General features: G+C 39.6%; 2 protein-coding genes across 5 annotated transcripts in view; one reads left to right on the forward strand and one right to left on the reverse strand.

The window, feature by feature from the left end:
- Positions 1 to 19,953, reverse strand: part of LOC140736146 (calcium-responsive transactivator-like) — a 97,891-nt gene extending 77,938 nt beyond the window's left edge. For all 4 annotated transcript variants that reach the window (XM_073061972.1, XM_073061970.1, XM_073061971.1 and 1 more), the window contains exons 1-2: positions 19,632 to 19,953; positions 16,684 to 16,760 (exon numbers count right to left, since the gene is read on the reverse strand). In XM_073061972.1, the coding sequence (XP_072918073.1) occupies positions 16,684 to 16,760; positions 19,632 to 19,700 (146 nt within the window). In that variant the 5' untranslated portion in view covers positions 19,701 to 19,953. The remainder of the gene's footprint in view (positions 1 to 16,683; positions 16,761 to 19,631) is intronic.
- A 23-nt stretch (positions 19,954 to 19,976) lies between these two features.
- Positions 19,977 to 26,583, forward strand: LOC140736149 (proteasome subunit alpha type-7). The gene is made up of 7 exons (XM_073061977.1): positions 19,977 to 20,221; positions 21,592 to 21,718; positions 22,608 to 22,732; positions 23,183 to 23,305; positions 24,605 to 24,724; positions 25,013 to 25,075; positions 26,419 to 26,583. The coding sequence occupies exons 1-7, from the start codon at positions 20,120 to 20,122 to the stop codon at positions 26,506 to 26,508; spliced, it is 750 nt and encodes a 249-aa protein (XP_072918078.1). The 5' UTR covers positions 19,977 to 20,119; the 3' UTR covers positions 26,509 to 26,583.
- Positions 26,584 to 26,656: the final 73 nt, after the last annotated feature.

A 26,656-nucleotide genomic window follows, 5' to 3' on the forward strand; every position in this document is an offset into this window, starting at 1 on the left:
CACCTTTGGTGAAGGGGCTTGTCATTTCCATTCAGGGCAGCACAGTCATCTTTGGTCCCTACCAGACACTCAGCTCTCACCTGTGGCTCCAAGTAGCCATATGCATGCAACAGCAACCAAACCCAGGCAAGGTAAATCAGGTATGGGTAGCCAGTGGCCCAATATCCTGGGGAGATAGGGACATGCCTGTCCTAGCATGCAAAGTCAGCTCCAGTAGACTGGCAGATGAGATTTACAGTGAGATCCAACAGTAGGGAAGGCAGTATTGCAGCCCTCCGTGGAGAATGATGGGCATGACAAGGCACAGAAGACGTTATAGTTAGCCACTGCAACGAAGGAGACCCCAGTTTGCGATGCTTATTCTTACCACTGGACCTGGACTCCTAAAGATGCGAGATTGGAACTGTCCCAGTGCAACAGCTTTTCTACTCTCCTGCACAGATTTCCAGTCATCCAGTTTCATTACTGAAGTCTGCACAAGCTATAATTAATAACTAAAATCTATAATAATAAATGAAAACAAAAACTCTGAAAAATGTTTTAAATTTGAAGTAAAAACAGGAAATGCTGGAAACATTCAGCAGGTCAGGCAGCATCTATGGGAAGAGAAGTTCAAGTCCAACACCCTTCATCAGAACTGAATTACCTAGAATTAAATTTCCAAGGCTTTCTACAGGCCTCAAAAGACAGAATAAATACAAGTCATTACTTCCTAACTTAAGCAGACATTAGTGGACTTCAGCTCACTTCGGAGCGTTTCTAAATGTGATTTAGTCCCATATTGATTACTTAGCTAGAAATATGTTCACAGAACTCAGGAAGTACCACACTGCAGGAAAATGGTTTAACCTGTATGCAATTTTAAAGATATTTCAAAGTGCCTGACAGTCTATCAGAAATTTTGTCTCCTCACATTGGTGCAATATTCATTCATTTTAACAATTTTTGTTTTGGTCTTAAACTCCTCAAATGACATGAACAGTTACACAACTTGCAGGTCAAAATTAGGCACCCATGATACATTGTAGACAAATAATAGCAGCACTTAACACCATCTGCAAATTCATGATTTGGCAATTCCTCACTTTGTCATTACTATCAAACCATGGGATCAACCTTGGTTCTAATAGTTGTGTAGAAATGCATATTTGGTGCAGAAACAAGCACACTTAAAAATGAGGTGGCAGGCTGGTGAGGCAGCAATGCAGGACCAAGTTCCAGTAGTAGGAATATAGTTACAAGTTTAAGGGCGTTCATTTAAAACTGAGGTGCAGAGGAACTTCTCTCTGATGATGGTGAATCCCTGCATTCTTTATACAGGAAAGTTATGGGAGCAAATCATCGTGGCTATTCAAGGAAATCAAAGTATTCTGTAAAATCAGGGACATAAAGTCTGTGGGCATCTGGCGAAGAAGAACAGATTAAGCCTGGGGCAGATTAGGTATAATCACATTAAACAGTGATAGGATTGAGGGGCTGTGACCTACTCTTATGATTAGGAATTCCTATGATTAGGAATGCCTATTGTTCCATGTCTAGACTGTACTTCAAGAAATCTGGGCACTTAACCGTTCTCCTCCTCCCTGCATATAGGCAGAGGGTACAGAACAAGGCTGCAGAGGTAAGGGGAACAAAGAGGTGGTTGAAGGAGGCTGAGGAGTGGCTACAGGATTACTTCGAGTTGGTAGACTGGTCCATGATCAAGAGCTCAGAGGATCTGAACAAATACACCACGATTGTCATAGACTTAATAAAATTAGTTGTAGTTGAGTGTGTCCCCACAAAATAATTCAGAGTCTTCCCTAACCAGAAGCCCTTGATGAACCATGACCTCTGCAATCTGCTGAGGGTTAGATCAGTGGCATTCAGGTCTGGGGATCAAGTTAAATACAAGAGGTCCAGTTATGTACAATCTCCAGAAAGCCACCTCATGTGTGAAGTGGCATTTCTGGACCAAACTTGAATCACTGAAGGATGCTTGACAGTTGTGGTAGTACCTGTACTGGAATACTATTACCTCTTACGAAGTGAAACCAAGTGACATAGGTAACAACAAGGCTTCATTCCCAGAAGAATTCAATGCCTTTTATGCTTGCTTTGATCATCAAAACATGGGGACACTTGCATGAATTCCCACAAACCCCAATGACCCTGTGATTTCTGTCTCTGAGGTCGATGTGAATGCATCCTTCAGGAGGGTGAACCCACAGAAAGTATTCGGCCCAGACAAGGCATCTGTGACCTGTGCTGATCAACAGACTGGAGTATTCACTAAAATCTTTAATCTCCCGCTATGGAAGTCTGAGGTACCTACTTCAAGCAGGCTTCAACTATATTGGTACGCAAGATGAACAGGGTAACCTGCCTCAACAACTATTGTCCAGTAGCACTTACATCAACTGTGATGAAGTGCATTGAGAGGGTAATGATTAAACATATCAACTCCTGCCTGAAAGGAAACTTGGATCCAGTCCAATTTGCCTACTGTCACAACAGGTCAACAGTAGATGCTATTTCAATGATTCTTCACACAATCCTGGAACATCTGGACAGTGAAGATGCATACATCAGGATGCTCTTCATTGACTATAGCTCGGCATTTAATATTATCTTGCCTTCAAAACTAATCAATATGGTTCAAGTCACAGACCTCAATACCTCCTTGTGCAACTGAATCCTCAATTTTCTCACTTGCAGACCCCAGATAGTCAGATTGACAAAAACATCTCCTCCACAATCACCCTCAGCAAAGGTGCACCACAAGGTTGTATGCTTAAACCCCTGCTCTACTCGCTATATGCTTAAAGACTGTAAGACTAATCATAGCTCCAATACCATACTCAAGTTTGCCGATGAAACCATAGTTGTTGGCAGAATCAAAGATGGTGACAAATCAGAATACAGGATGGAAACTGAAAATCAGGCTGAGTGGTGCCACAGCAAACACCTCTCATGCAGTGTCAGCAAGACCTAGGAGATGATTGTTGACTTCATGAGAAGGAAACCAGAGGTCCATGAGTCAATCCTCATTGGGGAACCAGAAATGGAGAGGGTCAGCAATTTTAAATTCCTTGGTGATTATCATTTCATAGGATCTGTCCTGGGTCCAACACATTAGTGCCATTACAAACAAAGCACAGCACCATTTTTACTTTCTTAGAAGTTTGTGAAGATTTAGCATGTCATCCAAAACTTTGACAAACTTCCATAGATGTGTAGTGGAGAGTATATTGACTGGCTGCATCACAGACAGGTATAGTAACACCAATGCCCTTGAATGGAAAATCCTACAAAAATCTGTGGATACAGCCCAGTCCATCACAGATAAAGCCCACCCCATCATTGAGCACTTGTACATGGAGCACTGTCACAGGGAAGCAGGACCCCTACAATCTAGGCCATGCTCTATCCTCATTGTTGCCTTCGGGTAACAGGTACAGGAGCCTCAGGACCCATACCACCAGGTTCAGTTATTACCTGTCAACCATCAGCCTCTTGAATCAGAGAAAATAACTTCACTCACTCCATCACTGAACTGCACCCAGAACCTATGAACTCATTTTCAAGAACTCATCATCTCATGTTCTCAATATTTGTTGTTTATTTGTTACTATTTTCTCTTTTTCTCTTTCTTTTTGTATTTGCACAGTTTGTTTTTTTTGCATATTGGTTTTTATCTGTCCTGTTGAGTGTGACCTTTCATTGATTCTGAAACAAGAGTAAATCTGCAGATGCTGGAAAACCAAGCAACACACACACAAAACTGGAAGAACTCAGCAAGCCAGGCAGCGTCTATGGCAAAGAGTAAACAGTTGAAGTTTCGGGCTGAGACCCTTCATCAGAACTGGAGAAAAAAAGATGAGGTCAGAGCAAGAAGGTGGGGGGAGAGGGTGGGAGAGGTAAAGTAAAGAACTGGGAAGTCGATTGGTGAAAGAAATCAAGGACTGGAGAAGGGGGAATCTGATAGGAGAGGACAGAAGGCCATGGAAGTAAGGGAAGGGCGAAGAGGACCAGAGTGAGGTGATGAACAGGCAAGAAGATAAGGTGAGAGAGGAAAATGGGAATGGGAACTGGTGAGGGAGGAGGCATTGCTGGAAGTCTGAGAAATCGATATTCATACCATCAGGTTAGAGGCTATCCAGACAGAATAAAAGGTGTTGCTTCTCCATCCTGAGCATGGCCTCATCACGGCTACAGAGGTGGCCATGGACTGACACATCAGAATGGGAATGGGAAGTGGGATTAAAGTGGGTGGCCATTGGGAGATCCTTCTTTTTCTGGCGGATGGAGTATACGTGCTCCGCAAAGTGGCCTCTCAATCTATGTCCGGTCTCACCAATACACAGGAGGCCACACTGGAAGCACTGAACATTGCATATTACCCCAACAGACTCACAGATGAAGTGACACATCACTTGGAAGGACTATTTGGGGCCCTGAATGCTAGTGAGGGAGGAGGTGTAGGGGCAGGTGTAATACTTGTTCCTCTTGCAAGGATCAGTGCCAGGAGGGAGATCAGTGGGGAGGGACGAATGGACAAGGGAGTCGCATCCCTGTGGTGGCGGGAGGATAGCGTGAGGGCAGAAGTGTGTGTAATGGAAGAGATGCAGTTGAGGACAGCACTGATGGTGAAGAAAGGGAACCATTTTCTTTGAAGGGGGACATCTTCATAGTTCTGGAATGAAAAGCCTCATTCTGAGAGCAGGTGTGGCAGAGACGAAGGAATTGAGAGAAGGGGTTGGTATTTTTCCAAGTAACAGGGTGGGAAGAGGTATTCTCCAGGCAACTGTGAGAGTCAGTGAGTTTATAATAGACATCAGTAGATAAGTTGTCTCCAGAGATAGACAGAGAAATTGAGAAAGGGGAGGAAGGTGTCGGAAATAGGCCAGGTAAATTGAAGGCAGGGTGGAAGTTGGAAGCAAAGTTGATGACATCAACAAGCTCCTCATGGGTGCAGGAAGCAGCACAAATGCAGTCACTGATGTAGTGTAGGAAAGGTTGGGGAGTGATCACAATATTGGCTCATTTCGACAAAAGAACATAATTCTACAGATGATTTGGGAGTACTGTAACTGCTTTTGATATCAAAGCACTATTTCAGTGGATATGTCATCCTGGTAAAAACTGGTATCAAAGGGCAATCAAGGGAAAATACTCTAGTTGCATTGCAAGAGGTCAATCATCTTGGCCCTAGACAATGTTGTAGGAACTCTTCAGTGTCATCTTTAGGTGTTTCAACTGTCACCCTTCCATCACAAGGTCAGAATTGGGATGTTCATTCTTAACTGCAAAGTATACAATTCCTTTTGCAACTTCTCAGTAAATAGTGCAGCTTCTGCCTGCAGACAGCAAGACCTGGAGCTGATGAGTAGCAAATAACATTTGTGCCACAAAGGTGCTAGGTAACAACTATCACTAAGGAAGAACTGTCGTCATTCAATGACTCAGTCCTCCACCATCAATTCCCTGGAGATCACCAGTGATCAGAAACTCAAGTGGACCAATCAGAGAAATATCACAGATCTCAGAGCATATCAGGTGTTGGGTGACTCATTTCCTGACATATCAATGCCTTTCCATCATCAACATTCACAAATTCGGTGTGATGGAATATACTCTGCTCGGCTGAGTGAGTGCAGTGACAACAGTTCTCAAGAAGCTCAACACTATCCAGGATAATGAACCCCCCTCCCCCCATTTAAATGTTAACCCATTTGGCACACTTAAAATTAATTCCATCCAACTGACGCACAGAGGCTACAGAGTAAAAAAAATCTGCAAAATGCACTGCAGTTACTCACCCAACTACTTTGATAGCACCTATTAAACTCCCCACCAAGGGAAGAACAGAGTATAAATGGGAAAGCCAAACCTCTCATCCTGACTAGGATATATCTTGTTTGTCCTTCATCATCTGGAGTCTCAATCTTGGAAAGCCCTGTGCAAAAGCAGTATGGCAGTATCTTCACCAAAAGGACTGTAATAATTACAAAGGCAGCTCACTAGAACCTTTTTAAGAACAATTAAGAATTGACAATAAATGCTGGCCTTGCTGCAATGCCCAAATCTTGAAAACAAATCTAAGAATAAGTGTTGTCTCTGGAATGTACACCCAGAAACAACAGGCATACAATACCAAGACAAGAATGTTAATTCCGATTCTCATTCCCGTTCTGACACGTCAGTCCATGGCCTCCTCTTGTGCCATGACGAAGCCACCCTTGGGGTGGAGGAGCAAGACCTTATATTCTGCCTAGGTAGTCTCCAACCTGATAGCATGAATATCAATTTCTCCTTTCAGCAAAAATATCCCCCGTCCACTCCTGTCTTTCTCTATTCCCCACTCTCGCCTGCCTATCACTTCCCCCGGGTCCCATCCTTCTTTCCCTTCTCCTATGGTCCACTCTCCACTCCTATCAGATTCTTTCTTCTCCAGCCCTTGATTTTTCCCCACCCACCTGGCTTCATCTATCACCTTCCAGCCAGCCTCCTTTTCCTCCCCCCACCTTTATATTGTGGCATCTTCTCCTTTTCCTTTCTGTCTTGAAGAAGGGTCTTTACCCAAAATGTCCACTGTTTATACATTTTCATAGATGCTGCCTGGCCTGTTGAGTTCCTCCAGCATTTTGTGGGGGTTGTTTTGGATTTCCATCATCTGCAGACTTTCGCATGATTAGAATAGCTAATATTCTTAATAATATTTAGCCTTTAAAGCTAGCACAAGAGAAATATAAAAAGTAGCATCTATCGTTTGCCAATATTTTGTTTGAATAAAAAAGCTTACAGTGAATCATCTCTTAGCTACCAAGATGCTGACAAGAATAAACCTTCATAACAAAGAGTAATACAACTTCATTATTTATTTTATGGCCATCATCATAATTTATCCACAAAACCTCAATAACATAAAAAGTATATTTCAGCAAGCTCAGTCCTTTAAGAAAGGTCCTTGGGAACATTTCCTAATACACCTTCTTCAGTTACACTTTTCTTCCAATTGAAGGTAAATTATCTTATCAAACAAAATGACTCTTAGTGTTGGCAAGTCCAAATGTTTATTCACAGGCATTTTATTATTTTGCTTAAGAACGAGTTCACTTCTTAATTAGAAACTAATTACTTCTATCCTCCTCTTATTCTAAAGTGATGTCCTTAGATTTTAACATTAAATTTATATCATTAAAATGATTGTGATGATTTTCTTCCATGGAACTGCATTCTATGCCTGAGATCAGGTTAGTTTGTTGATTTCCCTTTTTATGTAAAGAACTATGTTCATCAGATCTCACTGTTCAAAACAGTGGCATGGCATGAATTATCTTTAATGACAAATGAATTTTCATCACATAATTATCTTGTGTACATAGATGCACATCCCAGGAGAAATAAACTCCAAATTGTGCAAAATAAGCAATACTAATTGCAGCAGATCCTCCTCAGTGACTCAGTGTGTATTGACTGGAAGCAGCTCACTGCCATCCTCTAACATGTCAGGAAGCTAGAACCTTAATGCTCCAAATACTGAGTATAATAATCAGAAAAGAGTGAATAAAATAGAAAAGCAGGCAAGGGAAAAATTTATGAACATATCATCACAAGCGAAATCTTAAAGATAAACTATAGTCAGCTGCTAGATTTGTGCTTTAATTGATAATAGCAACACAGTAGATAATTACTCTTTAAGTTCAGAGTATATTGGTCAGGGCATGAGGGATACAGGGAAAAGGCAGGAAATTGGGGCTGAGAGGGTAAATGGATCAGCCATGATGAAATGGTGGAGCAGACTCAATAGGCCAAATGGCCTAATTCTGCTCCTATCTTATGCACTTATGGTTTAAATAGAAGGGAAATTCAACTATGAGAAGGCATCAAAATCCATATTTAATTAATTATGCAGCTTATTGTATTTCTGTATCTAATTAATCACCAACTTTTTATCCAAGGAGGATCCAGAAAGACATTTCTTAATACACTTCTTCCATTTAGTAAAATTAGTTAACTTATTAAATTTATAAACATTTCAAAATTATATTAACTTCTTAAGTCTTAATAACTTCCAACATTTCAGAACATGCAAAAATCATTGAATTTCATTCTGACACACTCCTTCCATTTTAAAGCAACAGCATCATAATTCTCCTTTCGACTTTACATTAATTTAATGTCGCTTTAATCCATTCTTCATCAACTAAAAGCCTATGACACAACTGTTTCAAGATATTCCTACAAATTATATCAATAACTGGGAGAGAAAATATAATCATTTGTGGGAAATAAGTGCTGCAGCATGTGACAGATTTACTGCCTGAATTTCAGACTACCTTTCGATATAAAGTACTTTATCTTGTAAGCTGGTTCTGTACATATGAATTTACAAATACCCTGTCTCCCACAAATATCTGCACTTATACTACTTGAGTCAAACCTGAAGTGAAGACTTGAGTCTCTAAAAATGTAGAATTCCTTAAAGTTATAGAGCTGGCATCAGGCATTCCATAAGTCCAAGAAGTATACTTCTGACCCGGAAATGGAACATGACAAATAAAATGAGTGATCATGGGTTCCACCTGGTGACCACAGACCTCTCACATAAAAAAGGTTGGGAATCCTTGATATGGAGGAACAGAAGCTCCCAAAGTACTTCTCTTCCTCCTTTTTGCCCTGCCATCAGCTGGACCATTCTTGTAAATCTAATTGATGTTAATAATTGTTGTTGGCTAGATGAAAAGTGACAACGTATGCATATGGCCCAGTCCATGACAGGTAAAACCCTCTGCACTATTGAGCACCTCTACAAAGAGCACTGTTGCAGGAAAGCAGCATGCAGCATCAAGGACCCCACCATCCAGGACATGCTCTCTTCTTGCTTTTCCCATCAGCATAGATGTACAGGAGCCTCAGGACCCACAAAACCAGATTCAGGGACTCTTATTACCCCTCAACCATCAGGCTCTTAAACCAGAGTGGATAACTTCACTGACCCCAACACTCAACTGATTCCACAACCTAAAGACTCACTTGCAAGGACTCCACAATGCATGTTCTCAATACATATGACTTACTTACTATTAATTGTTCTCCTCTTTTGCACAATATGTTGTATTTTACACCTGGGTTGTTTGTCTATCTTTGCTGTGTACAGTTTTTCATAGATTATATTGTGTTTCTTTATATTTACTATGAATGCCTACAAGAAAACTAATCCCAGGTTTGTATGACAGTGAGGCCAAGTACAGATCCAACACCATATACAAGTATGCTGATGACACCACTGTTGTGGGCCATATCAAAGGTGGTGATGAATCAGCATACAGGAGAGAGACTGAAAATTTGGTTGAGTGGTGTCAAAACAACGACCTCTCACTCAATGTCAATAAGATCAAGAAACTGATTGTAGACTTCAGGAAAGGGAAACCAGAGATCCATGAGCCAATATTCATCGGAGGATCAGAGGTGAAGAGGATCAGTAACTTTAAATTCCTGGGTGTCACTATCTCAGAGGACCTGTCCTGGACCCACCATGATAGTGGCTCCACTATCATGATAGTGTCCTTCAGAGTCTGCGGAGATTCAGCATGACATCAAAGCCCTGACAAACTTCTATAGATGTGTGGTGGAAAGTGTATTGACGGACTGCATTACAGCTTGGTATGGGAACACCAATGCCTTTGAGTGGAAAATCCTATAAAAGGTAGTGGATTTGGCCTAGTAAATCATGGGCAAAGCCCTTCCAGCCATTGAGCACATCTATAACATCGTACTAAAGCAGCATCCATCATCAAAGATCCTCACCACCCAGGCCATGCTCTTTTCTTGCTGCTGTCATCAGGTACAAGTGCCTCAGGACTCACACCACCAGATTCAAGAACAGTTACTGCCTCTCAACCATCAGGCTCATTAAAAAAAGAGGATAATTACACTCAATAATTGAGATGTTCCCACACCAATGATCTCACTTTAAGGACTCTTTATCTTGTTTATATTTGTATTTGCACAGTTTGTTGTCTTCCATTAAACCTGCTTACAGTTACTATTCTATAGATTTGCTGAGTATGCCTGCAGGAAAAAGAATTTCAACGCTGTATGTGGTGACATGTATGTACTCTGATAATAAATTTTACTTTGAACTTTGGAGAGTATGATGGCCTGGTATGGAAACACCAATGCCCTTGAACGGAAAAGCTTACAAACAGTAGTGGATACAGCCACCTTTGAGCACATTTACATGGAGCGCTGTTGCAGGAAAACAGTATCCATCATCAAGGTCCCCACTATCCAGGCCACGCTCTCTTCTCGCTGCTGCTATCAGGAAGGATACTTGGGTCCAATTTCAGGAACAGTTATTACCCCTCAACCATCAGGCTCTTGAACCAGAAGGGATAACTTCATTCATCTTCAGTCACCCCAAAACTGACTGCTCCCACGACCTATGGACACACTTTCCTGGACTCTTCATCTCATTTATTTATTTATTATTTTTCCTTTTGTATTTGCACAGTTTTTTTTTGCACATTGGTTGTTTATTCATCTTGTTGTGTGCAGTCTTTCATTGACTCTATTGTGTTTCTTTGTATTTAAAGGTTTCAAAGGTACATTTAATGTCAGAGAAATGTATACAGTATACATCCTGAAATACTTCTTCGCAACCATTCACAAAAACAGAATGCCCCCAGAGGATGAATGACAGTTAAATATTAGAACCCCAAAGCCTCCCCAGCTCCCCCCTCCCACACATAAGCAGCAGCAAAGCTTGTGAATACCCACAAGGAAATGAATCTCAGGATTGTATATAGTGACGTATATGTATTTTAATAATAAATTTACTGTGAACAGTGAACTCAAATTATGCAATGATGCTTTCATAACAATAACTAAAATGATAAACTGTTCTACTGAATCTATCATAACATTTTAAAAGGTAAGCTTTAAACAATAAAAATTCATCCATACTTTCCTTCCTCAGTAAACACTTAGACTCTGGTAATTGACCCATAGAATATACTTAACGCTTAAGAAGTAATTCCTTTTTGAAGGATCTATTCCCTAATAAATACTCTTCTAGCTACCATTTCATAACTTCTCACTTCCCAGTTTATATTAAGGAAAGAAAAGAAAATCAGATTACTAAAGAGACAAAATTATATCCAAGACACTAAACAGTGATAATAGTAATTACTATAATGGGAGACAAAGGAACATCAGTAAGATGGAATGCAGGACAGAAAAATCAAGCACTGAGACATTCAATGTGAGCAATCAAAATACAAGCTAAAAAGAATAAATTGATTCAAATGAGTAAAATAATTTGTTAGAGTAGCCAGATGGATGCCACTTCCTCGGATGCAACAATCTAGGAACTGGGCATTACATTAAAAATGGTGCCATTGTCAGGGATAATGTCAAAAGTTATATTATGCACAAGAGATAATGGGTCCTTGCTGCCTAAGATCTGTGAAGTTGAGGGTCAGTTCAAAATTTTAAGGGTATTAACAAATTATGAAATCAAGGCAAGTAAATGAAATTAAGATAGCAATCAGCCAAGATCTAAGTTAATGTGGAAGAAACATCCAGTGGTTGATTATGCTATTCCAGCCCCCATAAGTGTTTTATTTGTCATTCAGGCCTACATTCAAAATAATAATGGTTATACTTGTAAAGTTGTATACATCTAAAATGATCTTATGAAGTCTTCTTTAGGAATAGTGATAGAAAAGAATATGTATAGTTGAGTTCTGCAAAGATTGGTACTACGCCCTGATGCACTATCAATAACTCCAAAAGACTGGAAGTAGAGTAAATACTGAACGGCTTTTATTAGCAGTAAAACGGAGCACGTCCATGCCGGATGACTGCCCTGGACTGTAGGAGGAGCAGTGACACAATCACCTTTATCCAGGGGTCTGTGGGAGGAGCCACAGGAGCAATCAGCAGAGGGGCGTGTCCAGACAGATATACATGGTTTACCTCAAGCCCACTGCTTTTTATTGACATATACAATAATTTGGACTTGGATGTACAGGCCACAATTTCCAAATTGCACAAAACTTATAAGCATAATTAACTGTTACAAGAATAGCACAAATACAAGAGATTCTCTAAATGCTGGAGATCCACGGTAACACACAGAAAATATTCAAGGAACTCAGCAGGTCAGGCAGTATCTATGGAAAGGATAGAGTGTTTATTTTGGGTCAAGACCCTTCATCAAGACTGATGAAGGAGAGCAACACCCTTCATGGCTATATCACAGATGGTAGAAAGGAAGGAGAGATGGTAGATAAAATTTAATGCTGAAAAAAACGAGAACTACTCTATTTGATAGGAATGATAGAAATATGACATATAAACTAGATAACACAATTGTAAAAGGGATACAGATATGGTGATGTACATGCATGATTTTAATGTAAGTGACAGTGGAGGTTAAGAAAAGCCTTGAGGATCCTGGGCTTTACAAGCAGAGGCAAAGAACAAAAAAGCTAAGAATTTGACCACAACTAAAATTTTGTGTCATGTTCCAGGTATCACTCTATAAAAAACATGAATGTTAGAGAAGTTTCAAAGCTGTTTAACAAAATCATTACATGGATGAGGGACTTTCATTATGTGATGATAATGGTCTTTCCAGGATGAGGGGTGGCCACAAGGAAACCAGAACACCTGGAAAATGAAAATGCATATGTCACAATGCTCATCATTGACTACAGCTCAGCATTTAACACCATCACCCCATCAAAACTCATCACTAAGTTCAGGGTCTCAGCACCTTCTGTCCAACTAGATCCTTCATTTCCTCACTTGCAGACCACAGTTAGTATGGATTAGCTCCAACATCACCTCCACACTCATCATCAACACAAGTGCGCCACAGGGCTGTTTCATTCATTTGATGCCTGTCATTATGTGGCTAAGTACAACTCAAATGCCATATTTGAGTTTGCTGATGACACTACTGTTGTTGGCTAAATCAAAGGTGGTGACGAATCAGCATGTATTAGGTAAACTGAAAATCTGGCTGCATGGTTCCACAACAACAACCTCTTACTCATGTCTTCAGAAGCAGTAAACTAGAGGTCCATGAACCAGTCCTCATTGGAAGATCAGAGGTGGAGAGGGTCAACAACTTTAAATTCCTTGGTGTTATAATTTTGGAGGGTCTGTCCTGGGCCCAGCACATGTGCAATTATGAAGAAAGCAAGGCAGCACCTCTGTTTGTGAAGATTCCGCATGACATCTAAAAGTTGCCAAACTTCTGTATATGTATAGTCGAGAGTATATTGACTGGGTGCATCATAGCCTGGTATGGTAACACCAATTCCTACAAAAAGTCATGGGTATAGCCCAGTCCATCACGGGTAAAGCCCTCCCCAGAATTGAGCATATCTACACCAAGTGTTATTGCAGAAAAACAGCATCCATCATCAGAGAACCGCCCCCCCCCCCCCCCCCCCACCCTGGTCATGCTCTCTTCTCACTGCTGCCATCAGGAAAAAGGGACACAAGCCTCAGGATTTACAACACCAGGTTCAGGAATAGTTATTACCCTCAATCATCTGGCTCTTCAACTAAAGGGATAACTTCACTCAACTTCATTTGTCCCATAATTGAAACGTTCTCACAACATATGGACTCACTCTCAAGTTCTTGATATTCATTGTTTGTTTGTTTGTTTATTTATTATTATTTATTTCCTTTTGTATTTGCACTGTCTGTTGCCTTTGGCACACTGGTTGAATGCCTGAATTAATGTGGTCTTTCATTAATTCTGTTATGGTTATTATTCTATTATGGATTTATTGAGTATGGCCTGAAGAAAATGAGTATTAGGTGATATATATGTATTTTGATAATAAGTTTACTTTGAACTTGGTCAACATGGAGCAGAGAGAGTCTGCAAATCTGTCAGGAGCAAAGGATGTTTGGAATGAAGAGGGTGGAGGGCCAATGGAGGGGAATGGGACAGGTGGCAAAGAAGGAGTGCCAGGAGTGGTGGGGAGGGTGGCAGGGGTGCAAACACACTCAGTCCTGAGATACCAAATTGATTCCAAACAATTGGTTTATTGATCATTACAGAATATCCTTCCCGCTCCCTCCCCGTTTTCCAAATCATGCTTCCCCACTCTCAGTCCACAACAGAGATCCATATCAGAATCAAGTTTATCATCACTTACATATTCAGGAAATTTGGGTTTTTTTGGCAGCAGTACACCGCAATACATAAAATTACTATACTATGGTGCAAAAATTTTATATGTGCCTAAGACTTTTGTACAGTACTGTACATGGTAACATATACATACTTTAACAATTAATTTACTTTGAACTTTTGTTGCAGTTATTTAAAGAATATCTGTATCAAAAGGAATACAATTTCATTAGATAGAGAGAAAGTGTTTCGAGATCTATAGCTTGGAGCAAAAGACTAAAGACTAAAGCACAAGATCCAGAAGAGACACAAGGAAAGTATTATTTTTGGGTTGGGTTTAGAATACACTGCTAGGAATAGGAGTGGAGGAAATTCAATTAATAATGGCACTCGTTTAGATTGTGCTTAGTGGAGTATAATGATCAATTAACTGTGTTTTATTTAAATTGGAGAGAGAACAAAGGTTTCTGCTGGTTCTTTTCTGCCCAGTGCAAGTCGTAGTCTGCTTCCTTTTACCACAGAATTTTATATTTCATTTTCAACCTAAAGAGTTTTGCAATACAAAAGGTTGACTTTAGAGTACTTTCTATATATTAAAAAAAAGGCTGCAGAGAACCATGCAGGTCTTATGCTGGTAACCAAATATCTACAGAACTGTAGAGTCAGCAAATGATTAAGTTCAAACTTTATTCTACAGGGATAGAACATATAGTATAAAACACATACTTTGTTCGGGTGGGGACAGGGAGGTACAATATTGCAAGTCAATTATGGGATTTAGCAGCACCACAAACCACCAAAGTCAACCACTTATACAATTAGCAATACCATCTAAGACTACTCATTAGATTTTCTGAAAAAGTATAATCTTAAGAGGTTTTTTTTAAGTGGTAAGCTTTCCTACAGCTACCTGAACATCTGATAACCACAGCAGTCCTATACCTCAGCAGTTTCATCCTCCACAGATAGTAACATTCCTACAAGAAAGTTTTAACATTTAAAAACATTGAATCACAGTTAAATCATTAACAATACTGTTACATCTGGAAGAAACTTCTAGATTTGAGTAACACTGCTGTTACAATTCTAATCTCATTAGCTATAAACTCAACCAGATATAGACAATAGGTGCAGGAGTAGGCCATTCGGCCCTTTGAACCAGCACCACCATTCACTGTGATCATGGCTGACCATCCACAATCAGTACTCTGTTCCTGCCTTCTCCCCATATCCCTTGACTCCGCTATCTTTAAGAGCTCTATCTACCGGTAATTCTTTCTAGAAAGCATTCAGAGAATTGGCCTCCACTGCCTTCTGAGGCAGAGCATTCCACAGATCCACAATTTTCTGGGTGAAAATGTTTTTCCTCAACTCCACTCTAAATGGCCTACCCCTTATTCTTAAACTATGTCCTCTGGTTCTGGACTCCCCCAACATCGGGAACATGTTTCCTGCCTCTAGCGTGTCCAATCCCTTAATAATCTTACATGTTTCAATCAGATCCCCTCTCATCCTTTTTAATTCCAGTGTATACAAGCCCAGTTGCTCCAATCTTTCAACATATGAGAGTCCCGCTGTCCCAGGAATTAACCTTGTGAACACAATACTCCAGGTGTGGTCTCACCAGGGCCCTGTACAACTGCAGAAGGACCTCTTTGCTCCTATACTCAACTCCCCTTGTTATGAAGGCCAACATGCCATTAGCTTTCTTCACTGCCTGCTGTACCAGCATGCTTACTTTCAGTGACTGATGAACAAGGACACCTAGATCTCGTTGTACTTCCCCTTTTCCTAACTTGACACGATTCAGATAGCAATCTGCTTTCCTGTTCTTGCTACCAAAGTGGATAACCTCACATTTATCCACATTAAACTGCATCTGCCCACTCACCCAACCTGTCCAAGTCACCCTGCATTCTCATAACATCCTCCTCACATTTCACACTGCCACCCAGCTTTGTGTCATCTGCAAATTTGAAAATGTTCCTTTTAATACCTTCATCTAAATCATTAATGTATATTGTAAATAGCTGCGGTCCCAGCACCGACCCTTGCGGAACCCCACTAGTCACTGCATACCTGACATATGATACCCTTCTGATGAAGGGTCTCGACCTGAAACGTTGACTGCTTCTTTCAACTGATGCTGCCCAACCTGCTGAGTTCATCCAGCTTTTTTGTACGTCTTGACATATGATATGTAGTCACATATTTGACTACTTATGTTGGATAAAGATTGCCTAATCAGAACTGTGGTAGTTCACAATTATCTTAAAAACAATGATACCTCAGGAGTGAGAATTAAACTAGTCCCAACCAATAAATGTCAACTTTAAGAACATGGCTAATTTAATGCTACTACAATGTTGCCAGACACAGAAAACATTTCCAAGCAACTTCACTTCAATCCCACCACCTTTCCAGCATAAAAAAATCCAGCCTTTCATATACCAGATGCAGTGATATTTACTTCTCTTCTGGTAGATAGGACTTTGACATTTTCACTAAAACAATGTTCAAAATGACAACAAACTTACTGAGAACACTCTGCAGTTTTGCCTTTACTCTGGTAATCCATGATACACTGTATCAAATGATTGTTTTCATCCAACATCTAAAATCAGAAATAATTAAAATTGTTTCAGTTATATAGAAAAAACATAAACCAAATCTTACAATATAGTATAATTTAGTACTATTCACACTTAATTATACTCAAATGGAGTGCAGTTCTGATGGATTATTAAAATTATAATACTCATGGTAAACAAACATGTTTACAGATCAGCCTCCAATTACCTGTTTTACAATTGTAGTTCAGTGTAATTGTTAAAAGTATTAAAAATCCCTTATATTAAAATATCTGTTTTGCTGACCAAATGCAAAGATGAAAACCAGCTTCAACCTCCATACTGATGGAAATGCAGAACTCCAAAATAGGATTCTAATTAGGAGCTTAAAAGTTATATTTGATCTACAAAGGAAACCAGTTTTCTGTTGACAGCTGGCACAACCTTCTGTTGATCACTTGAAAGCAACTTATTTATCAGACATACCAAAATTATATAATGCTCCATATCAAATTCCAGAGAAATGAAGGGTCAGGGCTACTTCAGGGAAAAAAAAACAGTATTCTTTGATCATCTGGTCTAACTATCAATTCTTTAAAATGGAAGAATGAGATTCTTCTCTTCTGTCATTCAATGAACTACACACTACTCTTCAGTCAACCTGGCAATAGAATTAGTGAAGGGTCAGCCAATTTGGGAGTTGGAACCATTGTGCTGTGTCAAGTGACATATGTATTTAGAGGCAACCAATTACTGGAAATTCCACCAACCAAATCAAAATGTTTAGAAGGTTTACTCTAGCTAATTATTCATTACTTTCAATTTAAATCAACACTAGATCTTTTAAAATTTGCTGGTTCCATCTATCATTTCTTTATTTGAGTATTAGATAACCCTAAAATTGATTATTTGGTCCATTAGCACAAATGCAAAACCAGATTGTTCCACAATAAAATCCTTTATTCTCAATGGATATATTTTCAGAATCTGGAGAACTAGACCATGAAGATCTTGAGATACAATAGCTGCACATGGGATGGAATTAGGAAGCAAAAATTAAAAATCTATGTAAAATTAATCACTCATTCTGTTTTATACATGTATAAATCATAAAACTTTACTATTTTGATTTTCAACTTCTCAATTCACCTAGAAACCTTTGCCTACTCTTCAAATAGTTGCCGGTAATACTAACTTTATGTCTCATCTTAAAATAGAAAATTGAATGGACTATTGGCCTGACGTTTCAAAATGACTAACTTTTTTTTCTGAAATTATATGCAATTAGCCTCTTTAAAACTTCCACTATTTATTTGTCATTTCTTCCAGGAAAAGCAAGATGGCAGAAAGCTACAGAAAGAGGGAGCGAAATGATGCAAAATATTAACACTCCTGGTTACTTGGCTAAATCCTGGCACACATAACACGAAGGCAGACGAGCATCCTATCTAATGTGCCGTTTGAGCTCTTTGTGCTCCGTTACGCCGAAGGCGCGCACGACACACCGAACATAATCAGTTCAATCCTGATAAATAACGAGATATCGATCTGGTTACCCGGCTGCACACATCAGAGGGAAATCCGCGCTGAGATCTGTTTGCAGCGCAGTTAGCTTGAGCGAGGGTGTTCTCATCGGCAGTGACAGAGACAGATGCGAAGTGGTGGGTGTTTAGCAACAATGCTCCCTGTCCATCGGATGGCAGCACGATGGTTTGCTGAGCGGGATGCTGATGAGGTGTTGATCGCTGTCTGCACTGACACCTTTTTCTTCGCCATTATTAATCCGCGAAACTGCCATCATTTTCCCACCAACACGACATCGCCCTCCCCTCCCAAACCCTCACACCCCTCCCCTCCACTCACCTATTCCGGCTCCTTCGTTACCATGAATGCCAAACTCAACGCAAGGCACCATCTGGATAAAGTTTGGTTAAATGCAGTACGAGTGGGGAGGAGAGGGGGGAATTGAATAAAAAATCTAATGCTTCGTTGCCCACTTAACCCGTCAGAGAGTGGAGAAACCGAGGTTGCAAGAAGCTTCCATCAGCACCATGAATCAGTTCCTCTTTACAAAGCAACTCCATTTGGAAGAATTGTTAAACTATTCACAGATTGTAAGTTTCAGTTCATTACTCAGATACGTTCTCATAATAATTTAATAAATAATGAATCAATCTGCAACATAAAACACAACCTCCTTCACCATTTTAGCATTTCCATTCCTGACTAAATTAGCACTTATATGAATCAATCCTTGATTGTATGGCTTAGCACCCGATCGTCTTATATGCTTCTTTGAAAAAAAAAAATTCGCAGGGATTATTTTATCGGAATTGCAATTATTTTTAGGGAAAGTATTAGAGAAAAGATATATATCATTCAGTGATTTACCGGCTTTTAAAAAAACTGCAATGGGCAACTAACTGCATGCACATTTGGCATTATTTTAGATAAACGCGCGCGTTAAAAAAAAATCACCTGTCAATAATAAGGGCGCAATGGTTTGGTTAAGTACATGTGATCGGTGTTATTTTACAGATTAAGAAAGAAAGGAAAATCAAATATCTACATTTTAAAAATGAAATCATATGATGCACTAGCTCCTTAACCTCCTTTGCCCCATGTGTCTGCACTATCATCACACCTTGCTTTGTTCAGAGCTGCTGCATTCACAATCCTAAGAGTTGGGGGAGGAGGGGGGGGGTGGATATCACTACTGTCCCCAATCAGAATCTGTAAAGATGAAATCCCGCATTTCAAAACTGAACGAAATGGACCATCTCTTCCGAAGAATAAATGACAATCGGTGAATTGCACTCCAGGCAAGGAATTGCATTTTTTAAAATTAATAATTGCCATTTGCAGATTTTTCCGCCGAGAATAACAGAATGCAATATAAATAATAAGACGTTTACCTTTTGAATGGTAGCTTGAGTGACCTCCCCTTTCCCCCGCTGACGAGCTGATGCAAAGGCCACCGACATGATGCTTGTTCTCCACAGGCTTGCGTTGTGTTTGATCTAATTCGATTGCCGGCGAGGCTGACACGGGGGTAGCAGCGGCGCTGGCGATCGCGGACGCGGCGGTCGGGCAGTTGCTGAGCAGCGGCTGCAGCTGCTGAGGGAACGGGGCAGCGACACGGGCGGCTGCAGGCTCCACCTCCCGCAACACTCACTCTTCCCCCCCGCGCAGCGAGTGGACGGCGCCGGGGCGGAAGGGGCGGGCGCGATGATTCGACGATTGTAGGGGGGTGGCCCGGGGAACAGCGACTCGGTTTCAGTTTCGCTCTCGCGGGCGCAGGGCTCGTGCTGTTTCGGCGGTTGGTCGTGACTGTGGGGAAGGGGGCTCTCGCGCCGGATCTCTCGCCCGCCCGTTTGCGCTTCCGCACCCGCGCGCGCGCGCCATGAGCTCCAGCTACGACCGCGCCATCACCGTCTTCTCGCCGGACGGCCACCTCTTCCAGGTGGAATACGCACAGGAGGCGGTGAAGAAAGGTTCGGCGGCGGTGAGTACTCGAGCACAGAGGCTAAATGAGGCCTGCGCCCTCACCCCCGCTCCCCCATCCCCAATCCTTCGGCGGGTTCCGGGACTTTTCTCTGAATTCATGGCCCGGACCCCGGAACAGAGTAGGATGCGGGGAAATGTCTTTTAAATCTATGCAGCAGGAATAGATTTAGAAAATCCAACAGGAAGGACTGAAAACTGCAGAGTCACTGGGACTTTGCATTGTCCTCAAACTCCTCTCAGAGTAGGCTTGGATTTATAAAAACCGAACTGATCGGCCCACTGCGATCCCGTTCTCCATCCAAAGCCCTGCAATTAGATTGTCTGTTGCTGAGTTTATTTCCAAATGAGAGTGTTTCACAACATTGAGCGTTGGTGTTTGCAGTTCCTGGTAGTGCCCGAGCTCCTCCAGTGCTCGCTGCCTGAACTACATCTGCTGTCTCCTAACATTTGCAGTTGATCTGATTTCCGTTTCGTGAGACATTCTCAAAGTGCTGGAGGAACTCAGCAGCATCAATAGAAGGGGGTACAGTGGATGTTTCGGGCCGAGACCCTTCATGCAGTGTCCTGCCCAAGGGTCTCGGTCCGAAAAGTCGGCTGTACTCTTTTCCGTAGGTGCTGCCTGGCCTGCTGAGTTCCGCCAGCGTTTTGTGTGTGTGTGTGTTGCTCGGATTTCCAGCTTCTGCAGATTTTCTCTTGTTCGTGAAACATTCTGTGCCGATGAGGCTTGAAATTAGGTATTGTGTTCCGTCGTGAACGCAGACGGGAATTCGTCTGTAGAAACACAGAAACCCTCCAGCACAATACAGGCCCTTCTGCCCACAAAGTTGTGCCGAACATGTCCCTACCTCAGAAATTAGGAGGCTTACCTATAGCTGTCTATTTTTCTAAGCTCCATGTACCTATCCAAAAGTCTCTTAAAAGACCTTATCGTATCGGCCTCCACCGTTGCCGGCAGCTCATTCCACGCACTCACCACTCTGAGTAAAAAACTTAGCCCTGACATCTCCTCTGTACCTACTTCCCAGCTACTATACCTACTGTAATGTTATTTCCAGAGAGCAATAGTAACATTTGTCTCCTTGCAAAATCTTTTGTATGTGAAATCGAAATTAGATTCATTGTTCAGATATAGTAAATCCAAACTTTTAATGTATTAAGTACTGTATAAAGTAGTTCTCTTCATACTAAAAAAATAACCTGGCCCATTCACGAGAAGCAGTGCGAGTCCAAAGGAAGAATAGACACACAAATCCTGTCACCACTTTGTTGATATAATCATTTATGTTTGGGCAAATTGCATTCCCACCACTAGTTTGTGCAATGGCGAGATAATTTTAGGACTAATACTTTTAATCTTTTACATGGTAGGTTGGTGTGCGAGGAAAAGGAATTGTGGTCCTTGGAGTGGAAAAGAAATCTGTGGCCAAATTGCAAGATGAAAGAACTGTAAGGAAGATCTGTGTATTGGATGACAATGTCTGTATGGCCTTTGCAGGTTGGTTCTAGCGTTAAATGAGATATAATCTTGAAACATCTCTTCAGTATCTTAATTTTTTTAATCATAAAATTGCCATTTCATCCACTGGTTGCAGAATCAAGTGTCGTAGTCACAAAGCTAGAGCTGGAACTGTAACAGCTCAGCAAACTGTTTTTGTTGTAAATATTATAATTTGTAAATGGCATTTTTGACACCATATGTGATCAATGTTTTACAGACCAGGAAATACTTGTACAATGTAGACAGCTGAAGGAAACATAAGTTATACATAATATAGTAAATATTCTTTTAAATGTCATTGGCTATAGGATAAGTATTCCATAAAATTGGACAATCTTGTAAACATGAATATACATTAGAAAAAGTTATTGAAAGTCATGTGGCACTAGTGGCAGAACACAGAAACTACCCCTCTTGGCCATTGTGTCTATGTTGACAATTAAGCACCCACTTGAACTAATGTAATTTTATTCTCCCATTATTTTGGTTAATTAACCCCAGAATCTTAATACTCAAATGTTAGTGAAAGGCTTTACATATTTAATTGTAAAATATCACTTTAGGGTGGAGGAGAAATAATATCTTGTATTGTGAATATTGAGTAAGTAGAAGAACCAATTTTGAAAATGGTATTTGTGTTAATTTTGTATCGCAGTCTTTTTAACTTATTTTTTAAAATCTTCCATACAACAGACAGGATTTTTACTTAGTGGATTGTTATTCCTTGGATTTGATCTTGTTTTGTAGTTTAAAGAATCTTTTATCAAAACCAAAATTGCACCCACAGGACAGTGATTGTAGTCAGAGGGCTTGCTGTACTTTATCATGGTCAAATAATATTCTAAGAGTGTCAAACATAAATGTTGTCTTCCAATATCTTTTATAGGACTCACAGCTGATGCCCGAATAGTGATAAATAGAGCTCGTGTTGAGTGTCAAAGCCATAGACTCACGGTAGAGGATCCAGTCACAGTTGAATACATCACACGCTTTATTGCCAGTTTGAAACAGGTAAATGATTATATTAGCTTAGTTTTATGTTAAGAAACAAAATTTGTGTAATCGCAGAGCTTGAATTTTACTGTCATAATACACAATAGAATTTCTTATACTGTAAGATTAAAGTTAATTTATCTTTACATCTCAACATTCTTATCCTTTATATTTTGATCCAATTCCTACGATTTAACTTAACTGCATACCCTGTATTATATTAGTGTTAGTTCAAATGCTGTTCTCTACAGAGTAACTTTCCTTTTTTAACAATTAAAGGCTGCAAGCCTATATATCATGATGTGAATTGCGTGTGAACTTTACCTGTCTGTATATCTTATTGCTATTTTTCTACTGCCAATTTTAGTATGCTTTTGGTTTGCTGCTTTGTTCTAATAAATTATTAAAGGATTGCCTTGTTTGTGCAAAATTTAGTTGAGTTAATATGCATTTGCAAATTGTTCACAGCGTTACACACAAAGTAATGGACGCAGACCATTTGGTATTTCTGCACTAATTGTGGGTTTTGACTTTGATGGAACAGCACGACTATATCAGACTGATCCATCAGGCACCTACCATGAATGGAAGGTAAATAGTTTGAAAAATACAGTCCTCTGGTTAATTTTTAGTTGAAGATGGCCTTTTTGAATTAGTAGCACACAAGAAGTCTTACTTATGCTAAATATATATATATATATATATATATATATATATATAATTATTTTTTTACATAGGCTAGGCAACAGACATTCTTGCTAGGGGCCTTCTAGACACTTAGAAGGGAATTCATTACCATCTATCTGAGCTGAATTCAGAAGTGAGATGAAAAATTCTTATGCTAATCCATCCAGATCACCAAAAGGGACTACTGTTTAATACCTATTAAAAGAAAATGACCTGGATGCAGAAGTAGAAGGGTGGGTTAGTAGGTTTGCTGATGACACAAAGGTTGGGGGTGTCTGGAAGGTTGTCAGAGGTTACAGCAAGACATCAATAGGATGCAGAAGTGGCACATGGACTTCAACCCAGATAAGTGTGAAGTGGTTAATTTTGGTAGGTCAATTTGAAGATGAAATATAATATAAATGTTAAGACTCTTGGCAGTGTGGATGATCTGAGAGATTTTGGGGTCTGAGTCCATTGGACACTCAAAGCTGTTGCGTAGGTTGACAAGTGTTAAGGTCTATGGTATGTTGGCATTTATCAACCATGGGATTGAATTCAAGAGCCATGAGGTAATGTTACAGCTATATAGGACCTTGTGGTCAGTCCCCACTTGGAGTACTGGTCACCTCACTACAGGAAGGATGTGGATACTATAGAGGGTGCAGAGGAGATTTACAAGGATGTTGTCTGGATTGGAGAACATGCCTCATGAGAATAGGTTGAATGAACTCAGCCTTTTTCCTTGGAGTGATGGAGGATGAGAAGTGATTTAAGTAGTATATAAGATGATGAGAGACAATGATCATGTGGATAGCCAAAGCATTTTTCCCCCAGGGCTGAAATGGCTAACACAAGGGGGCATAGTTTTAAGGTACTTGGAAATAGGTGCTGAGGGGATGTTAGGGATAAGTGTTTCTACACAGTAGAGTGCGTGGAATGCACTGCCGGTGGTGGTGGAAGCTGATACAATGAGATCTTTTAAGAGCCTCTTAGATGGGTACATGGAACTTAAAAACAGAGGGCTATGTGCTAGGGAAATTCTAGGTAGTCTCTAGAGCAGGATACGTGGTTGGCACAACATTGTGGGCTGAAAGGCCTGTCGTGCTGTAAATTTCTATGTTAAAAATGTAAATACATTTAACTTGAATGCACAATTTAGCTTCTGTTTTAACAAATTTCACATTTCATGATTGTATGATTACTTTTTTTTAAAACACTTAGGCCAATGCCATAGGGAGAAGTGCAAAGACGGTCAGAGAATTCTTGGAGAAAAACTACACTGAAGAAGCTACTGCCACAGACAGTGGTACCATAAAGCTTGCAATAAAAGCTTTATTGGAGGTAAATTGTTTCAGTGAAAATAACTGGATAGAGAGAAAATGTGGTCAGCATTAGCCTGTAAAATACCAATCAAATAAGTTGAGGAATCTTATGGCAGTTTCTATTTAATATCAAATCAATCCTTAGGATTCTGACAGCTTGTTAATCAAAGGTCAACTTTATTTGCCATATAAATATTAGGAATTTGCTGGTGTATTGGTGTGACAATGCAATGTTATGTTTTTTAAATGATTTTAATACAAAAGGGGGAAATATCTTACCCGTATTTCTGTATTACCTTTTTTAAAGGTTGTACAGTCAGGAGGAAAACACATTGAATTAGCGGTGATGAAGCACGAACAACTCTTAAGGGTAATGAATGTTATCTTTATTGATTTTAATGCTCGATTTGTATTGAAACTATTTATTCATTGACTGTTTAAAGTATCCATTCCTGTTCATATTCCCCACATAACCCAAAATTTCCCCATATCGCTTTACTTTAAAAGACTCAACAGTAAAATACCAATGGCAAGTCACCTTATTTTATCCAATTAAAAATCTTTTATAACCACAGTAAATTTACACAAGATAGTTGTTAAGTTTGCAGTTAGAGAAAAATGTTTATTCTATCAAAAAACCTTAAAAGATCCAATTTGTGGTATGAACTTACCTTTTACCATTTATTGCTAATACTACAGAACTTCAATTCTAAATCATTTCTGCTAGTTAGCACTAAAATTAACTGTAGACCAATCAGATGAGAGCATTCCTAGAAACAAAACAATTTTAAATTTAAAACAATGGAAGCTGAAAAATTACATTGAAAATACTCTCATTTAAACATTAATTTTAATTAAGGGATAGAATATGCTAAGCAGTTAAAATACTTAACTCAGTATCAGATTTTTGGTAGCACTGGTTCATAAATAGCTTAAATTCTTAATACAAAGGCTACTAATCACAGCAACTTTGGAAATTTTGCATTAAAATACTAACTTGCTCTGAGTTTTACTGTTGCTTATACAGTACGGGTGAAATTTATGGTGCTCATTTTTATTGGTTGTTTCCCTGTCTTCACTCAAGGACATTGAACATTGTAAAAATCAGATCTTGTTTTGTTTCCCTTTATATGTACCTTATTTGATAACTATATCTAGTTCTTTGCATTATTCCACTACTTTCAATTTAAAGTGTTTCGTTGTTTCACTTTCCTCGTGACACTGTGTAAGAATTGTAATTGTCATTGTGATCTTTACTTGTGCCTACAGCTCAGTGTATGAATGTTGACTCAAAAATTACAATATAGCTTCCTTTTCCTAGGGAACATCCATCCCATCTCTATGTATGTGTCCCCAATAGACAACTGTTTCCTCTTAGCCATTTTAATAATGAGACAATTCAATGTAAATAAATCTTCCATTTGTGGTACTTTTATGGTAATAATGTCCTGTTCTGATTCTGGTGGTTCATCAAACAATCTAGAAAGCAACTTTGAACAATACAGGATATCTTTCACTTTAGAATTAACTGAATTTACAGAATTTTATTTCCTTTATATTTTACAAGTAGCTAACCCGTAACTCCTTTTGAGTTTATTCAAACAAAATTGTATTCTCATTAGTTCACAAGTCACTTCCGTAGTGCCACTTTAGCTAGTTTATTGCATATACAACTTCACTAAGATATAAATTAATAAGTATTTGTTTTTATAGATCCTAAATCCTGAGGAAATTGAGAAGTACGTTTCAGAAATTGAGAAAGAACGGGAAGAAGCTGAAAAGAAAAAGGCGCCAAAAACCTAAAGCTTTTTAAAAATATAAAACTCTGTATTTTACTAAAATTGCAATTATGGGAATAAACTGAAGAATTGTGCCTCAGCTGAATATTTAAACTTGCTTTGCACATGATTTATCTAGGTTTTATGAATTTGCTATGGCTGCAATACATTGA

This window comes from Hemitrygon akajei, chromosome 11, assembly GCF_048418815.1.
Source record: "Hemitrygon akajei chromosome 11, sHemAka1.3, whole genome shotgun sequence".
Taxonomy (NCBI): domain Eukaryota; kingdom Metazoa; phylum Chordata; class Chondrichthyes; order Myliobatiformes; family Dasyatidae; genus Hemitrygon; species Hemitrygon akajei.

Excerpts from the sequence above, each read along its gene's own strand:
- LOC140736149 (XM_073061977.1), top strand. The coding sequence starts at position 20,120 with ATGAGCTCCAGCTACGACCGCGCCATCACCGTCTTCTCGCCGGACGGC. Across the intron at positions 21,719-22,607 it reads TGTCTGTATGGCCTTTGCAG|GACTCACAGCTGATGCCCGA; the intron begins GTTGGTTCTAGC and ends TATCTTTTATAG. Across the intron at positions 23,306-24,604 it reads GCACCTACCATGAATGGAAG|GCCAATGCCATAGGGAGAAG; the intron begins GTAAATAGTTTG and ends TAAAACACTTAG.